The following is a 25,880-nucleotide window of genomic DNA, read 5'->3' as shown; positions in this document are numbered from 1 at the left end:
TATATTTTTGTTCTATCCATTTTTCGTCATCAAGATTCCCTTCCCCTACCATACAATTACAGAACTGGCTTAATTAGGGCTGATGTTAAGGGCCAGAAGGGCATCAACTATAGTGAACTTCAAAAGGGTACTTTTCATTCCAGAATATGTATTAATGTGAAGGAAAAAAATGAGAAAATGCAGATACATGTACAATGTTCATCAAAGTTTATCAATTAAATTAATAATCATTCATTTATTTACATTCGTCATAAAAAATACATTTGAGATGTTACAATGAACAGTTTATATTGATAGAGAGTATTAGAGACAATAGTGTGAAAGATAATCTTATATCAATAGCCGGGGATGGGGGGGGGGGGGGGGGAAGAAGCTATGGGGGTATGGTCCCCCCCCCCCCCCCCCCCCGCCCCCTCCAAAAAATAATTATAATTCAAACCAAGGGATGAGGGGAGGGCAAATAATGATGATGCCCCCATATTCATTTTTTTTTTGGGGGGGGGGGGGAGGATTCTCAAATAATTTCTTGAAATAAGCCCCCTCCCTCACCCTCCCGCCAGAGAATCCTGGATTCCCGCTTTCCCATGCCGCCAGCTGGATCCGCCCGGCCCTGCCCGGGTGTTGTGGTTTAGTGGTACAGCTATTTTTTCATTTTCTTCTGTATTTTGGTTTGTAGCTATTATCAGTTTATATTCATAAGTGTTGGTATTATTTTTACTAATCAGGGCTTCAAGAAAGACCAGTGCCATAATTGATGAAAATGTCCTACCGTGTATAAATATCAGAAATAAATTACTAAATAAATTAACAAGGACTTAAGGTTTGAACGCCAGCCGGGTGATAACTTCCTTTGGCAGGACATTAATCCACATTTGCCACTCTCAACCCAGGTGGGTACCTAGCAATTGATGGGGTAATCAGAATTACAGGGCCAGTGGGAACAGCATTTATGCTGATATAAAAGCTTCTCTGGGTAATAAAAATTATACTTATTATTATTATCATTATCAATAACTCGTATTCCAGCCATTAGTAAAGTTTTCTCACTGCTGTGTATCTGGGCGAGATGTTGTTTGAGACTGCTCCTGGCTCTGCTCCTGTGTGGCTATTCATATGTTCTATAAGAGTTCTCTTGTAAGAGAAACTCTTGTTGCATATGGTACATTGGTAGGGTCTTTCTCCTGAGTGAATTCTGGTATGTCGTTTAAGACTGCTTCTGGTAGTGAATCTCTTCTCGCAAACATGACATTGGTTTGGGCTTTCGCCAGTGTGGCTATTCATATGCTTCTGTAACGTGATCTTACGAGGAAATGTCATGTCACAGTACAGACACTCAAATGGCTTCTCCCCAGTATGGATGATCATGTGTGCCTTTAGAGTTGACTTGCGCGTGAAAATTCTACTGCATACTGAACATTGAAAGGGCTTCTCCCCTGTGTGGCTGCGAATGTGCCTTAGGAGATCATTGTTTGAGTAAAACCCCTTACCACAGTGTGGGCACCGATGGCGCGTCTGTCCTGCGTGGATAAACATATGACTTGATAGGTTATACTCATGTGTGAATCTCTTCTTGCATTGAGGACATTGAAACGGCTTCTCTCCTGTATGAACCATCATATGAGCGGTTAATTTACACCTGAAGGGGAAGCTCTTGTTGCAATTTGGACACATGTGGGGCTTAAAGCTCGAGTGGTGTTTCATATGTCTGGTGAACTTGGCATGCTCCGAAAATCTCTTGTCGCACTGAGCACAACGAAAAGATTTGTCCTCATTGTGGCTGACCAAATGATTTGAGAGATTCCCCTTACGGCGGAATGTCTTTCCACAGTTTGCACATTGATATGGCTTCCCTGCAGTAGTGGACTTTTCTCCTATGTGGGTATCCCTATGTCCTGCAAGGTCCTCCTGTTCTGTCAACTCCTCAATAGAGTTGTACATGTCTACGTCAAAGTCTTTCATGGAATCTCCATCCTCAACGCTTATGCCGTCTATAGTCAACTGATCTGTGCAAAAATGGGAAAGATATATGACAGAATTTCAATAAAGTTAATGGGCCATTCCATGAGAAGAAGGACATGACATCAAAAAAAGAAATGTACCTCTTATGTTAATTCTTTGATTTATCACTAACCTAATGCCATGGATGTTCATAAAACATTAGGGCCTTTCAAATTCAATACAATTTTTTTTTCATTTTTGTTGATTTCCTAAGATCTCAAACTATCATCAAAAACGTACATGTGGGACTGTAGCTGAAAAAAAAACCAATTTATTGCAGATTACACAGGATTCTTGTAATATTTTTTCCTGAAAATTTCGCTAAATGGAAAAAGATGAATATATTTCCATATTCTAAGGGGTCCTGTGATATTTAATCTATTACATAGGGGTGAAAATGGCCTCCGGACAAAATGTAACGCGAGTTACCGTAACGTGAGTTACCGACATATTTGCTTCCTGCATTTTACTAGTCCATTGTTTCTTATCTTTAATATTGTGATCTTATACTAGTAAGTCACAACCTACTATCAAATTAAAGTAGGAAAGATTTTGTCAAGATTGTCTAGTATGAGGAGAAAAGAGGGTCTCGTAGAATTGACCATGTCCTTTTTTTTGTAACGCGAGTTACCGAAATTCAATAATCCAAGAATCTAAAAATGTTTGTTCTTCAATTTTCTTTTTTGTTTCATTCAGTTGTTCTATATCTACCCTGTCCATGTTTGAAAAAAGTATCTTGTAGATCCTAGCAGTTCTAAAGATAAAGGCACATTATCGTGTCAATGTACCCATTAAGTGTAACGCGAGTTACCATGGAATGGCCCTAATACACATTTATAATCTATAAAGAAATGGGAAAGAAAAACAAAGTATTCTCACATAATTAAGTATTCTTTTTCCACTAAGCTGTAAATTTTATTCCAAAAACTGTTGATGGTTTGTACAGATACCATGTATCCCACACTACTGCAAATATTATACAAATATACAGTCTTGAAAGGTTCTGGTTAAAACTATGCGCAAATGGTACTTTTGGAGTCCCATAGTTTTAACCAGTACCTCAAATAGAAGGCATGGTATGTTTGTTTTATATCCTGCATCAAACTCCCATCAACTCTATATCCTGTATTCATTTCAAAGTGTGTTCTGTAAAACTGCCGAATGAGATGGGCCCTTTTGTGCTCTTTTAAAAGAGCCAAAGAGATCCCTTGGATTGTAAGGTGAGACGGTTGCATAAATGCTTACTTTGTAACGCTTAAATCAAGAGGTGTCATACATTGCACTGTTGGGTAACTTCACACATTGCTAAAGGATATGAACCTAGTATACATGCCATAAATCTCTGTGTATAAGACGCACTTTTTTGCCGCCGGAAAAAATCGAAAGTTGGGGGTGCGTCTAATACACAGGTACAAAAAAAAATGCCTGGCAATGTCTTCCAGCTTAGTAATCGGTGTGTTGACTCACCACTCGGAAACCAGAATAACACTCATATTTGTCTGTGATCCTGGTTGGAAAGTTTTCTTTCTAATAGATCTCAATATGTAGTATATAATAATATTTCCTCCAATTTTCTTCTATTACACACGGCGTACCACAAGGTTCTATCCTACAGGTGTAGGTCCTTTACTGTTTTTAATTTACATTAATGATCTTACACATTCTTCTAAAAACGACATTGTTACTATTACTTGTGACATGTTCACAAGCACAAATCGGCCCCTTTAACTGCACCTCGCAATGAAAGTCCTTCCCCCGTGGTTTTTTTAACACGGACCTGGCTTGCTGCATACAGAGTCTGCACACAAAAAAAACAAAAAAATACACAGATGCATCTTATACAAGGAGATTTATGGTGTACACCCCTCTTGCCCCAAGGTATTATATCATACTGAAACTGTACATGAGAAAAGCTGTATCACACTTTCAGATTTACCGATAATCTTGCCTTTTGCTTTCAAGGTGCCATCTGCCAACATATTTCTGTAAGGTACCTTTATAGTTCAAGTTTTTCTCCCTTGTGTGATTTCTTATGTTCTGAAAGACCACTGCTATATCTGAATCTCTTATCACAAATAAGACACTGGTACGGCTCTGCTCCTGTGTGGCTATTCATATGTTCTGTAAGGGTTCTCTTGTAAGAGAAACTCTTGTTGCATATGGTGCATTGGTAGGGTCTTTCTCCCGAGTGAATTCTGGTATGTCGCGAGCGCAGGCTCCTGGTGGTGAATCGCTTGTGGCAGGTGGGACACTCGTAGGGCTTCTCCCCCGTATGGGTTTTCATATGTCCCGCAAGATGAGACTTTTGTCTGAATTCCATGTTACACTCTACACATTGATAAGGCTTATCTCCCGAGTGAGACCTGGCATGACGTGAAAGCTTACTCTTGCAAGGAAATTGCTTGTCACACTGTGCACATTGATAATGCAGTTCTCCTGCATGCTGTCTGCTGTACAATGCGACACTACTCTTGATAGACAAATTATTAGGACAGTCAGGATATTCATAATATTTCTCTGCAGTGTGGATTCCAACATGCTTCTTGAGACGCCTCTTGTCGGAGAACATGTCATCACAATCAGGACACTTATAGCACTGCTTTTCTCTACTGTGGGTTTTGGCATGCCGTGAGAGCTCACTCTTGCCAGGAAATCTCTTACTGCACTCAAGGCACTCAAACGGCTTCTCTCCAGTGTGGGTTTTCATATGTCCTGCTAGATGACTTATTTGTCTAAATCCCATAGTGCATTCCAAACATTGATATGGCTTTTCACCCGTGTGTGTTCTGTCATGGCGTGCAAGGGCACCCCCACAGGAAAATTTCTTGTCACAGCTTGGACAATCAAAAGGTTTTTCTCCTGTGTGGCATCTGGCATGCCGGCTAAGTTCATTCTTATACATAAAGCTCTTATTACAGTCTTGACACGTGTAAAGCTTTGCTCCATTGTGAATTTTCATATGCTTCTTGAGAGTACTCCTTTCGTAAAATGTTTTGCCACAATCTGAACACTTAAAGAGTGGTGTTTCACCTGTGTGGACCTTCATGTGTACGTTCAGACGATACTTTTGAGTAAATCTGGAGTCGCATGAAGAGCACTGATATGGTTTTACTCCTGTATGAGCTCTCATATGAATCTTTAACCCGTTCTTCCTCAAAAATCTCTGGTCACACATAAAACACACAAATCGTTTGTTTTTACTGTTCTCTGTGGCAGAAATGCTTCTAGTACCTTCAGATTGCCTATCAAACTTGTTAGGTCTGTCGGGAATATTTTCACCAAGTTTCCCACTGCAAGTACATTGAGTTGATGCATTCCTGCAGCTGTTCATGTCTTTATTGCACTTCACTTGACAGCTTACCTCCTGGTTGAGAGATTGACTGGAATCCTTTTCACTTGCTTCAAAATCGGATTTTTCATCTGTGAATAAATAGAAGATTTCCCACAAATGTAGCTTGTCAGGATTTGGAAGTACAGTACATGTAGTTCAAATATTCAAGTTTCAAGTTTGAGGCAATGTAATATCTGCACTGATTCTGATGTAATTCACTTTAGCAAAATTAATGATAAAATCTATGATGAAGAATATCAAGGTATAAGTGCTATGAATTTCAAGAGAATAAAGTGAATAGTACTGCAGCTGAATTTTGTCCCACACTTAGTTGTGGTATTGATTGATGGGAAAAATAAAACTTTCAAGATTGAAGCACTGACCCCAAACAATTATTTCTCAACTCTGTGAGAAATGTTTTTACAACGCAAACACTACGAGCATCCTGCTGAGAACGTGTTTTGGTGGTTAAAAAGAAGCCATCATTATTTTGTGTTATCCTACACATTGATGCATTATTTGGGCTTCGATCTCCTCTACTGCTTTAATAGCCATCTTAAAGGTGAGAGTAGTGTTTTTTCCAGTTAATGAAATAAACAATCTAGATCAAAACTGCCATGAGCCTATAGCAAACTAAAATGACAATGAATCCCTCGCGCTTGTTTGTGTCTCTGATAATACACAACTGCATGCACATGTACTGTAACAGGGGCCTTCATTGAGGACAGCTCCTTTTCTTTTCACCGAGCTAGTCATTACTGCCTAGGTCACATGGGGTCTAAAATATCTAAGACCAATAGCAATTATAGGGCGACCGCAGAATTCCCACGGTCACATATGGTAGCAGTCACATGTTAGGGTAGCCGCATCACGAATTTTGAATTTGTGGATTCAGAAAACCTGCGGCTACCGTACGGCTTTTGAAGTGATGACCCAGGGGCGTCCCTGCTGCGGCCGTAGGTTTTTGACAAATACCAAGGCAGACACAAAGTAGTAGCAAGGCCACTGTATGCCCAACGCATGGTCGCCGTGGAATTTCTTCTAGGCATATGGCTACAGTGTGCCTTGTCTAATTGCTACAGTGAACCTAGAAATGAAAAAAGTTATAACTCCACGCTATAATCCCATGGCGACCCGTACAGCCTGTAAAGATAGGGATACGCCCTAGGGTGACCCTAAGGCCACCGCAGATCCTCTGCAGCCTCAGCAAGTACATGTATCTCTTGATTTCGAGGGCCTACGGATGCCGTATCCTAGAGCAGATGTGACCTAGGCTAGGCATTACTTACACATGGAACAGGCTTGTTCATATATGATGTAGAAAATCACAGCATTTTTTTCTCTCCATTTTTTGTTATCATCTACATGTGTGTTTTATGGTGGCATTTAATTTGTTTCACTTTTCTATATTTAACTCATATCCTGCCATGAGACTGCTAGCGCGCTATTGTTATAGTGCTCTGTGCACGCGAGAGCGCTATCGATTGAATGCCACGTTCATGCTAGCGAGCCACCGCTACTCTGCTTTGTGCACGCAAGGGCGCATATGTAATAACAGTCATTGTTCATGCCCATTGCACCGTGCTGAGTGCTTTTGCAGCGCTATTGAAAGTACCATCGCGTGCATCAGATTATCGGCTTTGGATTAAGCGTCTTTGTATACAACAGTCAGATTGGATTTTCTCGAGTAATTTAGTGATTTGTTTTTTGTAAAGATTTAAATAACACGCACTTGAACCAACCGTAAAATTAACTTGGCACACAGGAGATTTGTGGCTGGCACAATAGGGATTAGCACTGTGGCACTGGGTGCATTGTATGGGTGGCAGCTTAAGAGTTAACAACAAACAGCTAGTGAGCGAGTGTGCCTATGTGCCCCCCCCCCTCCCCCACACCCCGACCCCAGCCTTGCACAAGTGTAAACTGCAAAGTGGTCTCTTACCGCAGCAGTTTTCTGAGATGGATTAAAGGCTGTCTGTTCTAGTGTAGGCAGGAGGGATTAGACCACCCAGTGAGGTCATTGACAGGTGGCTATCTCATCAACTCATCAATCACAGGGGACCAAGTGGCACCGATTAGGCACTGTTTTCTATATAGAGGGAGCAAGTAGCTAAAAGTAGTACAGTGGGGCTTTAAAGTATCATGTTTGAATGAGCCTTAGCGGTTAAAAGGAATGTAAGAGACACTCATGATTACCTGCACTGTGTTTCTCTGCATCCTCCATCTCATCTTGGGGTTCATCTTCTTCTATCCAGCCATCCCCGGAATCTTCCTGCCCCTTCTCATTCTCCTCCCCCTCATCCTCTGATGAGCTTTTGGTTCTTTCCTCCTCTGAAGACGATGAGCCATCCCTTTCATCCTCCTTCTCCTCCTCCTTAATATTTTTTACCCTCTGCTTCTCATCTTCAAAGCTTTCATCAGGCTCCCTTTTCACACCTAGTAGTGAAACAAAGAAATGTTGGACAAGATAGAAAAGTAATTGTACAAAGAGGATGAATTTGTTGTTGTTGCAGTGAATTATGTAGCATGTCTTTCCTGTGATGCGACCCAACCATGAAATATCTTTCACCTATTCCATCGCAAGTTTTTTTCATTGAGTTCAGACTTTCCAACAACAAAAAAGGTTCAATACTGAAAAACGGCAATATTAAATAGTTTTTAATATCAGATCTTTATTCCCATGTTGTATTCTTTATCCAGTAATAACTCAGTAATAACTCAACAAAAGGACTTTGGGAAACTATTCAGGCATATCATGGCATTTTACATTTCCGACGGGAGCCATTATTTTGGTTTCTGTTATAGCAATAATGTTATAGCAATGAGCAAGTGAATAGTCAAGCGGGAACTGCATCTAATCTCTCAGATCACATGTATACAGGAACTTTGTACCGGTAGTCAAAAGATAAATATCACCAAAGGCAATATTTAATGCCTTAAAGAAACTGTCCCTATTGTAGCCAACATCAATTTCTATAGAACTTTGCAGGAATTTAAACGTTAGCAGTGTCCTAATATTCAAATTATACAAGGAAACCTGTTTACTTGCTAGACTTCACTGTCAGACACTATTGAGTGACTGGCTGGCTTTTTTTCTTCTTTGGTAATGACACATAATGAGCTGTAAAGGGTACATGAGCATTCGTCTACATCAATAACCCACTTCTTGTAATGGCCAAAATTAAACTGATTGAATCTTTGCGCAGCATGAAACGTACATGTACAACCATTCCATACAATGGTCTGATAAATCAGACTATTACTTACTGGCTCTATAGCTCTTAAGTCGATTTGACAACTGATAGTCATTATTTTCCCACTTAAAGACATTTTCAAGCCCCCTTTTTTTTAGGGAAGTTCTAAATTAGTATTATCTTTCAAATGCCGTTGGAATTTAACCTTTCATTTTTTGGACTGCAAAAGGGACATAGTACCTTTAAAGTGTACCAATCACCAACACACATTTTGCTCGTGATATAAGGGTCCATGTTGCTATATGGTATTGAAAATATGGTATGAGCTTCAAATATTATTTCTAATATTATGTTGCAGCTACATGTACATGTACCCCCTGTAAACAGTAAAATGACTTGTTGAGTAGACTAGGAAGCAGACACTCACTTAGAAAAGGCTGCACAGGGAACCAAGATCATATTAGTACACTTTGAATGCCCAATCCTGACGTTATGGGTTAGCTGCTCATCAAACAATAGGGACTTTCCAACACAATACACTACTAAGTACATGTAAGAATCTAATTCATTTTCATACCGGTACTTTAGATCAGGGCCCCGTCTTAGTACAACGAGTTGATATCAATCGCAACTATGTACAAAAGAGACAGGAGACTGCAAACTTGCGATTGATTGGAGGACTTGCGATTGATTTGGATCAATCGCAACTCTTTGTAAGACGGTGCCCTGGTATTTTGTTTTTTTATTTCTCAGGGTTACTATGTCAGTGTGGTATGTGTATTCACCTTCTGTAACAGGATTCTAACGAGCATTTGGGAACCAAGTTCCCTAACTTTCCATGACCCATTTTTGTCTGTTTCCATGACCAGATAAGTACTATTTTGATATGGGTTGCAGCATCCAAGCAGCATACAAATACCACACAGCCATATTTCATGGGAGGTTGCGTTGCAATAGCCACATATGGCCACACCCACAATCAAATTCCGTAATTTTCCAAGAATTTCCAGGTTCTTCCATGACCATGAGAACCAGGGAAAAAAATACATGGGGGCTCAGGGCAAAATAGCCCATGAATGCCAAAAAGAGCTCCCCAAAGTCATAAAAGAGCACAACAAAAATTTGCATAGAGTTCAATGCAAAACAAATTGAAGAGTGTTATTTTCATGCAAGCAAGCTTGAAAAGTAGCCCCCAAAATGTTTTAAATTTTTTTTCCCTGGTGAGAACTCTGCTGTTCGTCCTAAATGACCCGAGTAGTAAATACCTACCTGCTGGATTCAATCTTGTTTCTGGATTTTGATTGTTGGCTAGGTTCAACCACTGGTCCATGGATTGTTCTTCATCCAAGGGTTCTATTTTGATGAGTATGGTTCTACTTCCCCCTGATAAGATAAGGGTTACAAAATTAATAATAATAATAATAATAGTACTAAAAATAATAATAATGATAATAATAATAATAATAATAGAAATGACAATTATAATAATACTAGAAATTTAATTCGTCATGAGGACGAATTAGGTGGTCTGTCTTCAATTCTTATGATCATGCTCATCTTCAATTCAATTATCCAATATAATGATGTTAATGTAAAATTATGTATTAAGATATGAATGGATGAATGAAGTACTGATGAACTGATGAACTGATAGATTGAACTGACGTAAAATGAACTGAATTGATGAGCTAAACTGATGAACTGATGAACCAAACTAAGCTAATGAGCTGAACTGATGAATGAAATATCTAGAAATTATCATGATCATCATCATGCATAATGATCATGATCAAATTAAATGCAACAAAATATCAAAATAATTACGGTAGGCCTAATGATGTAAATATGAAACAAAGTATTGAGAAATGATCTACTTGATCCTGATCATGATTGTCATGATGACAATAATGGTGATGATGATGACGATAATAATGATTATCATGATAATGATCATGATCGTGATGATGATGATGTTGATGATGATGATGATGGTCATGATCATGAACGTGATCCTGACATCTTATTGAAAAAATGAGGGATGATTTAGACAGCATATAGTCTCAGCTATAACATACTCAAAAATTTAAGCAGAAATAACGTCAATATTGCTCGCAAAAGACAGGAATATAGAATCCAGATTTGAGAAAAAGTCATCTCCCATAGGAATTACACACAAAAAGTAATGGATCCAGTGAAAATAGGGTACTAATAAAGTAAATATGGTTGCTTATTACACGATTTGCGATTCTACGTGTTTTAATATTCAAAGGAGATGGTACAGTGAAAGGTCAAAAAGAAAAAAAAAAGTGAAGAAACAAATCGTTGGAGACGCCTGGACTCGAACCAGGGGTTTTGAGGTTGGAAGTCAAGTGCGTTACCGATGTACCAAAACATTTCCCATAGCGATTACACGTAAACGGAAAATGGAATTCTCAAATCCCGCTTTGCAAGTGAAATATGAGCATGATCCCGGCATCTGATCGAAATATAAAGGGCACACCTCTGATAGCTTATTGTCTCAGCTACAACATACTCAAAGCTCAGCATAAACGAAGATAAAACGATGGAGATATTGCTTGCGAAAGACGAGAATGTAGAACCCAGTTTTGATGTCCCATCAGTACACGCAAAAAGTGAAAAATTGACATGCCTCCTTTAATCGCAAATATATGCCATGATCCCTTTGTCAAAATGAAAAATCGTGGAGAGTGCATTTGTGGAGATTGTCTCAGCTAGAACATATCAAAATTTGGAAGAAAATTGATCAATATTAACAGAGATAGATCTACAAAAGTACAATCAATTTTCCAAAAATATGCTGACGTCATAATATGTGAACTCGCCGATTCAACATGGCGAGGAGAAAGTACACATGCACGGTAGTCCTTGCATGTGTACTTTCTCTTCGCCATGTTGAATCTACGAGACAACATGGATGAATCGTCGGGGCAGGACGAAGAATCACCCCCTTTTTCCCAATCGAAGATGCCTTCATATTATAATTTCAAGCAGCCGGCAAGATGCCCAGGCCCAGAGGAGTCGAGCAACTTAGTACATGTTAGTCCAAATTGTAATTAGATCTAGGGGGTGCTAGTGTAGTTCCGTATCCATTTTTTTAGCAGTTTCATATCCATTCGTAGCAAAGGAAATTTAGCCCAATTTTTTACTAATTTTAATCATAATCATATATCACATATACACCTGAATTTAGACCACATCCAAAATCGGAAGCCTCCGTTTAAGGCTTCGATGTCGATGTCGTCGCTCAGTACCGTCTCTACGCTAGTATAGCTTTGCAACTCAAACTGAAGCTATCAGTCCAAAATTATGCAAACTTCTAGTATGGGTTATGGTATCGTGCATGCGCGTAATTCCGTAAACCATACAAGAAGTTTGCATAGATTGCTCGACTTCGGTGATCGGACGAGAACCGGTATATTCAGCATGGTATGGTCGTAGGCAAAGGACATCATAATTTGGACTAATAGCTTCAGTTTGAGGTGCCTAGCTAGCGCGTAGCCATAGAGACGGTACTGTAGCGGCTCTTACATTCGCCCTACTTTTACCGCACACTCATATCTCTACATTGGTGACCCCTCGTTTACTTGGAAGCTTGGTTGTACGATTTTATTATTCCCAGATTTTTTGGACTTAACAATGTTTTATAAAATGTATTCATTCTGGATTATGTATCAAATGTTTTTTATGCTCTTGCATTTATACACGTTTATTCGATGCATACCATGTCAATACTCACTGTTCAATATTTGGCGACTAAACAGCCGTTCGCATACCATGCTTGTTGTATTACATTCTTTCAACATGCCATGCTTGTACATTTTGTAGGCTGCTGTAAATAATTACTGCATACACTATAGAATACAATAGGTCTACATGCACTTTTACATTTTTATCAGCCATTGATTCTTATGACATTTTGTACTTTGCTCATGTAAATCTTTTTCGCCTCTCATCTGTGTATTGCATACACAGCTTCAATTCTGGCAGGGGAGTAATGTAGCAGCTCTTACATTCGCCCTACTTTTACCGCACACTCATATTTCTACAGTACTGAGCGACGACGTCAACATCGAAGCCCTATACGGAGGTTGTCGGATGTGATCCAAATTCAGGTGGAAAATGCAATAGATCTAGATCTAGGCCATATGATTATGATTAAAATTAGTAAAAAATTGGGCTAAAATTCCTTTGCTAAGAATGGATATTAAACTTTAAATTAAACTGCTAAAAAAATGGATACAGAACTACACTAGACCTACTGCCGATCTAGGTTACTCTCTTTGGCTTTGCATGTTTTGAGATAGGCCTAATGTCGCCCAATTCCAATCCGCCGTTTAAATCGCTTTCCTGTTCACCCTCGACCCTCTGAAGCTCCGACGCCTTCGGCCCTGCATGCGTCGGGGTCGGAGCTTCCTGGAGTTCGGCTAGAGGAAACCAAGATTAGGCAAGAAGAAGAAGATGTGGCGGAGTTGAGCTGAGTGAAACGAGATGAGGAATTAAAATAAATGAAAAATTCTTACCATCTCCTTGATCAGGTGGGTGATGGGGTTGCTCTAATTCTCCTGTTACTTCATCTAGGTCCCCGGTGTCCATCATTCAACGTATGTTGAGACTCGGCAACTCGGCATTTAGAGAGAAAAAAAATGATAACATTCGTCACTAGCGCTAGCCTATCTCTTCGATTTTACAAACGAAATGTTGTTGTTGAAACTGATGATACGGTGTCCTCCAGTTTTCCAATCAAAAAGAAAATTATGCAGAATCGGGGGGGGGGGGGGGGGGTTATTTAGTGGTGGATATTCGTGTATCTTGTATACATATTTTCACTATGAAATCAAGTTTTAGACTGGTAATTGAAGGTGAAGAATACGAAGTTTATTGTGCGTTCACCGACTTTATGAAATAAAACAATTGATCTCCGATGTCGTTGGTCGAATGTCACTCTCCAGTCTCGCTGGTCGAAATAACAAAGGGCACCAGGCTTCAAGATCCTCTTATTATGCCCCAAAAATGCAATTCAAACGGTCCAACCAATACTGTTTAATAGAATTGAATTTTATTTGTATTGGAAATGTTGTAAAAAAAAGGTCTTCTTGTCCATAAGTTGACTCCCAATCGTGCATTATACTGGTGAACTGGGTATAAATCAGAATATATTTCCAGTCTTATGTTGATGTTCTGGTATAGATTAATACATGAAAAGTAGGGTGAATCAGCTAGTACTGGCTTCAAAATATTGAATACATGTATCTTCTCAATAGATTCGGTTTTTCATATTGTAGGGATAGTCAAGCTCAGGGTTTTAATACACTGATGTATTTTGCCTTTAAGAATATTGTCTCACAGAGGGTGATTGCACGATCGAGTCAACAAGAAAATTATTTCTCTCTCTCTCTCCCTCTCTTTCTTTCTTTTTCTTTTCCCTTCTCTACTTTCTACCCATTTCCTTGTATCTTTTCTCCTCTTGTAATCTTTTTGGTAATATTTGAATGCCTTTTAAGTGATTTGATGTTTTTCCACTGTTCATTTGAATTAAAAACCTCCCACCAAACGTGTAAAATGAACCAGCTTACCGTTTCGTAAGCAATCATTTTGCTCAACGAAGGGGGGGGGGAGCAATTTTCTCAACACCCACTCCCCCCCCCCCCCCCCCCCCCTCCCCGTTGAGCAAAAGTAATTGCATAGGATACGATTTTCCTAAACAATGACTGCTCTATACATCTCCCTTGGGCTGTACAGGTCTAACTGTAGTACATATAACACATAATTTATTTTGTATAATGAATAATACGCCTTATACAAACACAAATGAATAGCGGTAAATAATTTTTTATTCTTGAATTTTATTATATTGCCTTTATTAATTGAAGGTATATATAACACAATATTGCAAATCACAAAACCAAGTTGCAAAAATATAAACACACCATGAAAATAATACATATGTCATGTAGTGAAAAAAGCATGGTAAGATTATACATACTTTGAGAATCAGGGTTAAATTTCCATTTAGTGTGTGATATGTGAGTTTATATAAAAATGAAACAAGAGAAGATACAATTTATTCTGATATGACCGGAAATGCACTGAAAAATAGTTCATAAAAACTTATATATTATGACAACTAGGCCCCCCCCCCCCCTCCCATGACTAAAACGAAACCACAAGAAATGAGATAAGATAGAAGATTAAAGGGAGCAGGAGACAAGCATAGAAGACAATAGAGTGGTCAAGTGTGACGTCATCAAAAAATTACTTTTAGAGTTTCTAAATTTGAACTTCATTTTCTGAAAGAGCATACAAAATAATGTCAATATGTTGAAAACCAATTGTTTAGTATTAGCTGAGATATGACCAACCAAATAAATAGATTTCAATGGTAAATCACTGTTATTTTGCTCTGGTTCGTAATGTTAAGAACCAGAGGAAAAAATCAGTGATTTCCTATTGATCAAGAAATGCAGAATAATGTGTACCTAGAGACGTAGCAAAAAGAATAACCAACACTGAAAAACAGGCTTTCAATCGTGTCCTGACTCCTTGCTATGTGTCCCGTATGACATATGTTTCTCCATTCATGTCATTGAAAAATGAAGAAATTCTGATATGAGCTTTGAATAATTTCCTAGTTATTTCTGGTATCATTAACATTATTAAAGGTCATATAAAAAAAATGTAATCACATGAAAGAAATTGAAGGAAAGAAATGTGTCAAACGCGAAACATTGCAAGGTATCAACCCCTTCACCTTATGAAGTCTGTTGATGAAGTATAAAAAGGCCTTCGGCATTCATGAAATGCACAGTAAATGGTAAATAATAGACCTGGAGAATAGATTGCAGTATATAATTGACACACAGAATATATAGAGATTGCACAAAGACTGGATTACACAGAGCATTATGCAGACATTTGATATGAATATACATGTATAGTATTCATGCATTTAAAGTTCACAGATTTTACATTTGTATGAAACCATAGCAGACATTTCACCATGATAGAAACACATACATGTAAATGGATTTCATTCTAATAAAGGAACATGTACACGAGTCAAGGACAAAGATTAAAAGGATATGTTGAACTAATGATTTTCCTAAACCGAAAAGTGATTCAAACAAACCTAAACAGTACTGTAAGAAAAGCAACTTAAACATAATCACTATGCTTATCAAATTTGAGCGACATGTATTTTCAAGGAAGGTTTGCATCAAGCCAATACAAACATTGAGATTAGAAACTTATCTTCAAGAAAAAGGCATTACCATACTAGGATTCCATTTTTAATAGGGGATGATTTCTGGGAAGAAGAAAAAATGCTCGAAATTTGAGGTAGAGGGAAAAGGTGCCATGACAGTACTTAGCAAGAATTATGGTCGTCCACTTTGATCCATGCCATTTTGTGGAATGCTACACAAAATGGTATGGCAATGTTGGACCCATACATCAATTTTAAGACATCATTGGTTATTCAAGCAGTATTCAGGCATTACCATGATTTATCATGAAATCACTTGAACCGAGGTATAAAGGTTGTGCATAGTTCATGAACTGTTCACAAAAGGTTGCCAGAAAAATAAGTCAAAACAAATTTTGAAAAAAATTAACCCATTGGCTACAGGAACAGAATGGTCCCTGTGTTAACTCTATGGGAATACAAAACATCAGTAGTCAACTGGTTAAAATCTGGCTTGCATTTTTTTTCCTCTACTGCACATTCCCATGAGCAAGTCATGACTCTCTCATCATGTTGCATGCGAGAGTCAAGGTGTCTTTAGGCTTTCAACAACAAAGCTCCTTGTTCTTATGTAAGCGATACTATCAGTTGAGAAATACAGTAACTGTTAAGTACTAGTGCATCGTAAGCTCACAATGAGACTTGGCAAGCTCATTTTGGTCTGATACTGATGGCCTGAAGAACAGATATTTTTATCAATGATTTTCTTCACCGATCAGACTGGTCCATCTTTAAATTTGGTTCCTACTGAAAGTAAAAACAGAGAATCTCCTCTATCAAATACATGCTGGCAAGAATGAAAATTATTTTAGTTTTTGCATTAAATGACACATATCGTCCTTGTTTTCACGAAGTGACAGTAGTGAGGAAAATCGTAACGCAAAGTGAATGCAATTTTTTTTCACTACCGTCACTTCGTGAAAACAGCGACGATATATATTCAAACTCGTAAAACATCCACAGATATAGCTCTATCAAAACAAATATATATAAGATAAAAATTACTCTTCAAAACTTTTATAAATGGCTGGCATCCCTGACAATGGACATGCCTCTATCCATGTATCGTAATCACCACAAGGTCCACATAACAGCAAAGTCGGCGTCATTATCATTAAAGGTATAGACCAGTTCTGGTCATGCGATTGCATTGTGAAAGAAACGTTGTTGAATCGATCAGAAAAGGTTGATCATGTAGCATATAAGTATCGGTGTGTACTGCAAGGTTCTGGAATCACCAAAAAGATACAAAATTTGGCCCAGTCTCGGTAAAGTTACAAGCACTGTACACAGAAAGATGTATATGGGACTACGCGATATCTATCCAGGCTGGATAGATATGATAATTTACTAAACATATCAATTAGTAGGCGGTTTCCCGGCAAAATTTGTATCATCACATATTAGTCACAACATATTCTTTTACATGATTGGTAATAAGAGCTTCCATTTCATTTTTTGAGAGGGGGGCGTTTCCGAAACTGGTCTATACCTTTAAAACACATAATAGTAACAACATGATTTGTCCATGGCCATAAAGATCTCATCACCTTCCCCGTTTCTCCCTCCAAGCGGGGACTATCAAAGATGATTTGTTTTTTGTTTTCTAAGAAGAGCATTGGTATTAGTACCATTGGTCCATAGTCTCCCCTCCGCATGATAAAAAAAAAACATGATTGCATTGCTTTTGTCCATCCTGATCTCTCCAATGGTACAGGGATGCTCCATGAAGGGAAACCAGTTGTTGATCATGGCCTCACCAACTCTGTGACAATGAATCACTTGCACAGAGAATGATCTCCATCCCCGTCTCTCCATTAGTACAAGGGCGCTCCATGAAGGGAAACCAGTGGTTGATCATGGCCTCACCAACCCTGTGACAATGAATCACTCGTCCAGAGAATCATCTCCATCCTCATCTCTCCATTAGTACAGGGATGCTTCATGAAGGGGAAACCAGAGGTTGATCATGGCCTCACCAACCCTGTGACAATGAATCACTTGTCCAGAGAATCATCTCCATCCCAGTCTCTCCAGTGGTACAGGGATGCTTCATGAAGGGAAAGTAGTTGTTGATCATGGCCTCACTAACCCTGTGACAATGAATCACTTGTCCAGAGAATCATCTCTATCCCTGTCTCTCCATTAAAGCCCCACGGCACTACTTGTAGCTACTTGCGCCCTCTATATAGCAAACAATGTCTAATCGGTGCCTGTTGGTCCCCAGTGATCCCCTTTTTCTTATGTTAATTGAGAGCTGATCTGATGAGATAACTACCCCTTGGCCAAACTAGTACAGATGGCCTTTAAGAGATGGATATTCAGCGCAATACCAGCTCCATAACCATTGGAGATCCATCACTCTAAGTCATCCACAGACATGTCAAGCAGTCAGGTTGTTGAAGGAATTCTGGCCAGTGATGTCTTCAAACTCTAGCTGATATCCCAGACTTGCTACTCCCACATTTGGCTCTATCACTTATCCACGGTCATATCTAAACAGTTTTTAAGAACAGAGTCATGCACGCTCACAAAAAGCAGAAGATACATGAGAAATTCTAAAAGGTCCATAGGACACTTTGGGCAAAGTGTCTTCATACTCTTGCTGATGTTCGAAAGTAGTACTTTGTCATGATCGTTCACTTATCCATGGACATATCAAGAGGATTGTCAACAACGGAGTCATGCATGAGGATGAAAAGCGGTAGGTACGTGAGAAAGTCTAGCATGTCCATGGGACCCTTGGGGCCCAGTATGTCCTCACACTCTAGCTGATGTTCCAGACTGACTCCACCTGCTCTAAGCTCTATTAACAGCCTGTCCATCTTGAAATGTCTTGTCTTTTCATCTAGGCACCAATTGAACAAATCCTGAAAATGGTGGAAACAACAATATTGAATTTAGTGTGAGAAAAAAAGATACATGATTTGCATAATTCCCACGTGTATTCTGAACAAATGATTTTCCTCTTACATAACAAAGTTGAACAACTCCTGAACATTTCGCAAGAATATGGAATCTTGAGGCAGTAAAAAATAAAAGTTTATATCATCACAACATAAAAAATAGTCGGGTTGCAGTATGCAAAAATCAAACTGGTATGGGTCTTCATTTGCTGTAATTTTTAATAAATGAAGACCATATCAACAAATTTAATGAACGGGTACATGCCTTTACAGAGTATTCCCACCTCAACTACTATTCAAAGTTATAAAACATAATGCTCACCTTTGCACGGAATATTTTCCAGTCTAGTGTTTGGAGGTCCATCTTTTCAATCACATTTTTCACAAATTTGCTGTATAAAAGTAAAAAAAAAATCATATTGAAATACATTATACCACAGCACAGATCTGTTATTGCACATTAATATCATTAGGCAATAGGACAAAATGCTATTTTTTACATAGATTTCACACTATTAACCCTAAGAAAACAAAGCCTTAGAAAACCCTGTCTTGACACAATAGGAGAACCGAGAATGAATGTTATGCGATATATTCAGTACACATTGAATAGTCTAGAGCGGGCTACAATAATGAGAAAATTCATGATAATGCATGGATAAAAATTACATCCTTTATTGCAAGTATGATTGTAAAATTCAAATCAAATGTAAATTTCAAAAGTAATTTTTATTTTTATTTAAAAAATGATGTGAATATCATTACTTTTCATATTGCTCAAGAAAAAGGCAAATTTTCATCAAAAGTTTGAAACCCTTATCCATTTTAATTTATGGAATGTTTTCTTTTTTGATGTTTTTTCCATCACAAATTCATGCCTACATAAGATAGAAACGAGTAAGGTATACTTACTCAATTGAAGATATCCTTTGGTATAGTGCAGCCATAATGGAGAATAATCTGAAATCGGTTCCATGTGTCATATTGTAGTCTGCTAAATCAAGAACCTGTTGAGGGAAAAGACAACAGATCCAAGTAAGTTACTGAGAGTGAGAGTGAAAACAGTTTTCCATTTACGTTGCTGCATAGAGTTACAGCTTGAAGTCTCATTTAGTGTCAGAGATCAATTCTGCCATTTCTCTGAAGTCAAATTGCACCCCCCCCCCCCTCCTTTGAACCATTGAAAACTGATTATTTATACATTTGAAGGACATACAAGCGATATTCATAAATCATCTACACATGATTTGTTACTTATGGTAATGTTAAAACTTTCCAAACATAGCTTCGCATCCCTCTTTATTTTGCTGAACTGCAATAAATGAGGTGAATGAGAAAATCAGAGTGAACAAGGATAGTGGTAGTGGTGGTTATTTACCTGACTGCTAAGAAAGCATAAATGCTTGTAAGTAAGCAACCAGAGGACCGACAGCTTTAGGTCCTTTCCGAAGGACTTGATAATGAGCTGGAAAGGTGTTTTTCACATACCTATTTTTTCCTGTAAACCCTATTTAATTCTTTCACAACTTAATGAATTAAAAGAACCGCAGCAAAGTCAAAAAAGATTTTTTTTTTTTCTTTTTGATTCACCCCCACGTAACTGCAACATAGAGGCTTGATCACATATACCGCAGTAAACCCCAACATTTTGTTGGTGTACTAAATGAATAGCAGCGAGATGAAAGAAGTAGCCATGTACAAGATTGATCCTACGCATACTCCCTATCTGTGTGTTATACGATTCACAAAGGTGTAGAGCACTTTGCTTAATTACTTTTAGAAATCCTCACTGTAAACTGCCATACCACAATATCGTCGCCTGGCTGGCAGAAGGGCGTTAGCTCGAATTTCAGGTCCATAATGAAACTTTAAGCAGAAGGGCGTTGTGGCCGTGTTCTACTCCAACATTTCCATTAGTCTTTTATGTTTTAAACCAATTTTCGGGACGGAAGGCAGTTAACATAGAAAACAAATCTTTAAATGCAAATAATTCAAAAAGTAGTTTTTGAGTCGCTCGCGCGCTAACGCCCTGCTGCCACCCGGCCAATGATATATATGTGAACAAGCCTTTAGTCATACATGGTGTGGTGCTTACCCTCAAGATATAGGCCTCTTCTTTCTCTGAGAGACTGGAAGAACCAGTGATGCCTTTCAATGCCATCAAAGTCTCAAACGGATTTAAGAATCCATCTTCATCTTCATCAATCTGAAACAAAACAAAAATATCTCTATTAAATCCCTTGTTCTGGTCATGTAATTGCATTACAAAAAATACTGTGTCAAAGTGATTGAAAAAAGCTGATCATCAAAATGATCATTGGCCCAGTCTTGCGTAAAGTCACATGCACTGTATGCAAAAATGTGTTAAAATGGGACAAAACAAACATGCGACATGAAAGTGTGCTCCACAATCATTAGCTGGTACTTGTTATATTTTGGATATGAAGACATTTGAGGAGCCATCTTTTCTTAATGGACATTAATTCTATGATAGTCTTGCAACACTAACATAAAAGAATGAAAAAGCTCACAATCTTGTTTGCCTTTCCAAGAACTCAACCTTCATTTTAAGCATGAATTATATTCTGCAGATGAAATAATATTGCAGACATCAAGAGGTGGTGTGATGGCTCAGTGGTTTAGAGCAGTGATCTCAAGATCGGAAGGTTCTGGGTTCGATACCAAGGTTATTGCCATTTGGAGAAAAAAAAACATTGATTATCATTACCAAGTCCCTTAGAGGGTATTTAAAACCGTTGATCTTTTGGGTTGCTTGTAATTTACAAGCATATACATGATTGCTCACACCCTAGTCACTCCAATGAGACAAACACCAGACCAACAACGGACTAAAAAAAACTAAAAAATAACATTACTCCAATTTGTACTCAATGACAAAAAGTTTTCTCCAATATAAACATGTCGTTTTATCAAAGTATGTAATTTGTTATTCCAGTAAAATGAAAATTCCGGCCACTTTCAACAAAATGCTGCATGTAGCTGAAATATATCAGTATTTACCCTCAATGTTATTTCAGCATTATCTCCTTTTGTCATGTTAAACTTAAACGAACCGAAAACTTACCGTATCAAATGCCATCTTGTACATTCTGACTTTCTCCTCTTTGAGTATACAGAACTGGGCTAGCCAGCCATCTAGAAATAAAATATGAAGACAGAAAGGAAAGAAAATACATATGAAAGAAAATAAAAATAAGTAGCAATAAGATGCGCTTTGAGCATGTTTATGTAAAGACGCTATATAAATATCAATATGTATGTATGTATGTAAGATGTTAGGATGCATAGACAAATGATGTACACTTATTTTCATTAGAAAGGAATGGAAGTGACAGGAACAGAAGGTACAGGAGAAAGAGAAAGAGAGAGAGAAGAGAAAGAGAGAGAGAAGAGAAAGAGAGAGGGAAGAGAACGAGAAAGAGAGAGAGAAGAGAAAGAAAGAGAGAAGAGAAAGAGAGAGAAGAGAAAGAGAGAGAGAGAGAGAGAAAGCTGGAGGGATTAACAGAGGAAGAGAGAATATGACTATGCAATCAATAATTAAAAAGAGCCATGTGATGTAAGACAGGGATCACTGAAATGATGAGAAAGAAGAGGACAAATAGCCAGATATACACCAACATATAAGAAACGACAAGACTGAAGAACTGCTCCTTTGAGAGAGCAACGACATCATGAAAAATTTAAGAGTAGGTAGTGGAAAGCAAACAAATATGAGAAATGGTATGAAAAATAAATTGGAAGTAGGAAAAACAATGCAAGGTGGAAGAACAAAGACAAAGATTTAAAGACTGCCTGTACTAGTGTGGACAGGAGGGATAAGACCACCCAGCAAGGTCACTGACAGGTGGCTATCTCATCAACTCAGATCTCAATTAAGATAAGAAAAAGAGGATCATGAGGGAACAACATGCATCGATTAGGCATTCTTTCTATATAGAGGGAGCAAGTAGCTACAAGTAGTACAGTGGGGCTTTAACATCTAAAGAGAAAAAAGAACACAGACCGGGAGAAATTTCGAGGGACATGTAGACTTACATTCTCTGAAAGTCAGCTCCTCCGGGATGGGCTTTTTCTTAATCACAAACTTCTTATTCTTCAAGCTGTCGAAGGCTGCCATAGCCTTCATCCTGCGCACCTCTGCCAGACGCTGTCTCTCCATCTCAGCAAGGAATGACGGATCCCTCTCAGCTGGTGGAAGGGACTTCCTTGTGGCCTCCGGTGAGGGCGTAGGGGGTACAGGGGTGGGAGTGGGCGGGACAGGCGTAGGGATAGCTGGTGGTGGTTCTGGAGTTGGCTCTGGAGTAGGAGCTATAGGGATAACAGGGAGAAGATAACACATTCATTATTCTGAAATTAAATGATTTTAGGTAGCTTTAATAGCGAAATGTAGTAGTGAAGCATGAAAAGACGCGTCCGGAATGCAAAATGCATAGTAGTTAATGATGTTTGTTAATCAAGAATACCTTTTTGACGTATCTGAGTGAAATTTTAGCCAACATAATGCCTAATCGAGATGCTCTTGTGCAACTGTTGTAAATACTCACCACGTATCCTTAATGACATCTTATTTGTTGTGGGTAGAACCTAAAAAATTTATACAGAAACTATCCAGTTCAGGTAGACAATGGGTTGACCAAATACACTACAAAACAAGCTTTCTACTGGAAAGATGTCCTACAAAGGTACATGCATGTATATAACTGCTTCATAGTATTGTGGCGCACATTCTCTTTATACCAAGGTTTGATAAAAACAATTCAAGTAATATATTTGAAGATAGTATTCACTGGTAAATGTAAGATAAAGCAAACAACAAACGAGAGCTGTGTATTGTACATGCCAGCTACACATTGCAGAAATTAGTATCGGATAGATAATTATTAGTAACAGAGTAAATACAGTTAGCAAATTACTAAACATATAGTGTAGATAATTTCTTTACAAATAATCACAGTGCTAATACTTTTACATAATTACATTCAAGCACTTTTTGAGCTCCTTTCAAAGTTGTTTTTGGTATATCATGGGGAACTGATATCATTGATGAAATCTTATGATCAAAGCCATTAGATATGTTCAAGACATTGAGGTGAAGGAATGTTATTTACAAATAATTTGTGTTGCACTTTGTTTTAAGTTTATTTATACTTCTAATTCTGGTATTCTATGAAAATGTAACTTTACTCTTAAATACCAAGTTTTGTTTGTTTGAAATGAAAAGTTAGGTATGTCTTTAATTTTTTAAAAAGTACTGCCCTTTAGAGATATTTGGTTAATCAAGCAAACATATTAATCATTTTACAGGTCAAATGACATGATTTCACTCACTTTCCAATTAGCCTATTAGTAAAATAGACCAACAATCAATTATGCAAGCAAACAAACAAATATATAGTTTAGCAATCAATCACAAACTACATGTACATAATTTGTTCAATGGTGCATTAGAAAAAGTCCGTCAAAAAGTTCATATATTTACTGTAATATGCTAATTATCTGCTTTCAATAACAGTTTTCAATAAGTAGCATCAATAACAGCAAAAAGGAAACACATCTTTGGCAAAGCATTGGTAGATATTCATGTATATATCTACCAGAAGATGTGCATGAATTTGGATCGCTCTCGAGTTGTGCATATGTACTGTACCTTGCACCAAAAAGTTTACAGTAAGTGGGCTACGTAGAATTGCGAGAGAAACACCTTTTAATGCTGTGGTAACTTGTGCTACACAATCTTGCATAAATGTATCTTCTGTTTTAGAGCCAAAGGGCGTTAACTCATATTGTTTCTATTCAGATTTAATACCCTTCTGGCTCCAAAGACATAATATATATTTCAACTATCCACAGCAGGCTTTCAAGTGCATATAAAAAGCAACAGCAAGCAAATAATTTGGTAAAAAGTGTGCAGTTAATATCACGGTCTGTCATTCACATATTTATTTACATTTTGGGACTAGAGTCGGGAGTGGCGGAGGAAGAGGCGTTGGATCTCGGTAGATCACTGGCGGTAATGAAGGAAGCTCTGATACCGATGAAAGAAGTGAAAGGCGTGGATGATGAGAGAAAAGAAAAATGACATATGGCATGGAAAAATGAAAGAAAAGTGATATCCCATCCTCAAGTTATTACAAGATGGTGACAATGAAAATGAAATTATTTGACACAAGATAACTTGAAACCATATAGTTTCCCTCCAGTTAAAAAAAGACAAATGAAAAAAAAGAAGGAAGATAAACATGTAGGTAGTAATAAATTGTATAATCTTTAGTAGATCAAGAAATGTGATTAAATATTGAAGATGCTGAAATTCGTATGAAATAAGGAACAGATGGATATGATAAGTTGGTCACTAGCTGACCAACAACAAATAATAGTATCAATATAGACAAGAGATTCCTTGAGAATTAATTTTAGATTTTACAATTCATAGCCAGCCACCAAAGTTCTCTTTAAAGATTCTTTCTTACATGGTGCACCTTCTACAGGTGGAGAGAGCATGCTTAGAAATGAAGAAAGATCTAAAACATGATGGAGATAGATTGGAAATAGATAGAGCATGCAAGAAAGAAGTCATTCATGATTAAAAGTGTCAGGTATAATTAAAGTTAAAGATGTTCCCCAACTCTAGAATAGACTATGCTTAGATGGAAAGGGCAAGTAGATTTTGTGGTGGGACAGAAAATAAAGATGAAATGTCTAAACAGTTGCTCAGGTCTGGCAGCAGATATTGATGCTTTCTTAGCAATACATGTAATCATATACAAATTTCTTTTGCAGATTGTTGTGAAATTAGTGCTGTAGTGTACCGTGCATGTTGTAGTACCTGTTTTCAATGTGTGCTTACAAAGTTTCAAATAAACCCTTAAACATGGGATTCCCCCTTTCACCTCCTTTTAAATTCACCATCACCATCCCCTGAATTAAAAAACTTGTGTACATCTCTTTTATTCCATTATTCACACAGGCCCAAAAGAATTAGATTTTTTAAACAGTTTTGTTTTTTACCTTTTGGTAATGGAAAGTCAAAAGCTACTGCATGGACATTGCATATGCATAATTAAAAAAAATCATTAAAGGTTAACATCAATGTTCTAATAATGGTGGGTAATCAATGATATATTTTTGTTGTTTTGCATGATTAAGTTGAAGCAAATTGTTGTACATGA

General features: G+C 37.8%; 2 protein-coding genes across 18 annotated transcripts in view; both read right to left on the bottom strand.

Moving 5' to 3' along the window:
* Positions 1–495: 495 nt before the first annotated feature.
* LOC762555 (gastrula zinc finger protein XlCGF57.1) lies at positions 496–13,277 on the bottom strand. 4 transcript variants are annotated; one of them, XM_011683792.2, is made up of 5 exons: positions 13,065–13,274; positions 9,793–9,906; positions 7,526–7,765; positions 5,230–5,418; positions 496–2,003 (listed from the first exon to the last, which is right to left on the bottom strand). In XM_011683792.2, the coding sequence occupies exons 1-5, from the start codon at positions 13,138–13,140 to the stop codon at positions 1,030–1,032; spliced, it is 1,593 nt and encodes a 530-aa protein (XP_011682094.2). In that variant the 5' UTR covers positions 13,141–13,274; the 3' UTR covers positions 496–1,029. The 4 variants fall into 4 exon arrangements, 3 of the variants coding, with proteins under 3 accessions (XP_011682094.2, XP_001198224.3, XP_030843741.1); XR_973829.2 differs by having other exon boundaries at positions 1,891–2,003; positions 3,935–5,418; positions 13,065–13,276; XM_030987881.1 differs by having other exon boundaries at positions 1,906–2,003; positions 3,993–5,418; positions 13,065–13,277.
* Positions 13,278–17,386: 4,109 nt separating this feature from the next.
* Positions 17,387–25,880, bottom strand: part of LOC115918038 (formin-like protein 7) — a 31,589-nt gene continuing 23,095 nt past the window's right edge. For 12 of the 14 annotated variants that reach the window (XM_030987867.1, XM_030987873.1, XM_030987870.1 and 9 more), the window contains 7 exons: positions 24,659–24,736; positions 22,747–23,019; positions 21,776–21,846; positions 20,786–20,896; positions 19,603–19,697; positions 19,013–19,082; positions 17,387–18,654 (listed from right to left, as the gene is read on the bottom strand). In XM_030987867.1, coding sequence (XP_030843727.1) covers positions 18,424–18,654; positions 19,013–19,082; positions 19,603–19,697; positions 20,786–20,896; positions 21,776–21,846; positions 22,747–23,019; positions 24,659–24,736 — 929 coding nt within the window. In that variant the 3' untranslated portion in view covers positions 17,387–18,423. Of the gene's footprint in view, positions 18,655–19,012; positions 19,083–19,602; positions 19,698–20,785; positions 20,897–21,775; positions 21,847–22,746; positions 23,020–24,658; positions 24,737–25,181; positions 25,233–25,880 lie in introns of all 14 variants that reach the window. The other 2 variants (XM_030987869.1, XM_030987871.1) reach the window with 2 other exon arrangements.

This window comes from Strongylocentrotus purpuratus, unplaced genomic scaffold (assembly GCF_000002235.5).
Source record: "Strongylocentrotus purpuratus isolate Spur 01 unplaced genomic scaffold, Spur_5.0 spur5_scaffold_17, whole genome shotgun sequence".
NCBI lineage: Eukaryota > Metazoa > Echinodermata > Echinoidea > Camarodonta > Strongylocentrotidae > Strongylocentrotus > Strongylocentrotus purpuratus.
This window is presented reverse-complemented; position numbering and strand designations above follow the sequence as displayed.

What these genes read in the sequence shown, in the direction of transcription:
- LOC762555 (XM_030987881.1), bottom strand. Translation starts at nt 13,140, where the DNA reads ATGATGGACACCGGGGACCTAGATGAAGTAACAGGAGAATTAGAGCAA. An exon ending in AACAAGATTGAATCCAGCAG is followed by an intron (nt 7,766 to 9,792) that starts GTAGGTATTTAC and finishes TTTCACTACTAG; the next exon opens with GTGTGAAAAGGGAGCCTGAT. An exon ending in TGCAGAGAAACACAGTGCAG is followed by an intron (nt 5,419 to 7,525) that starts GTAATCATGAGT and finishes ATTTATTCACAG; the next exon opens with ATGAAAAATCCGATTTTGAA.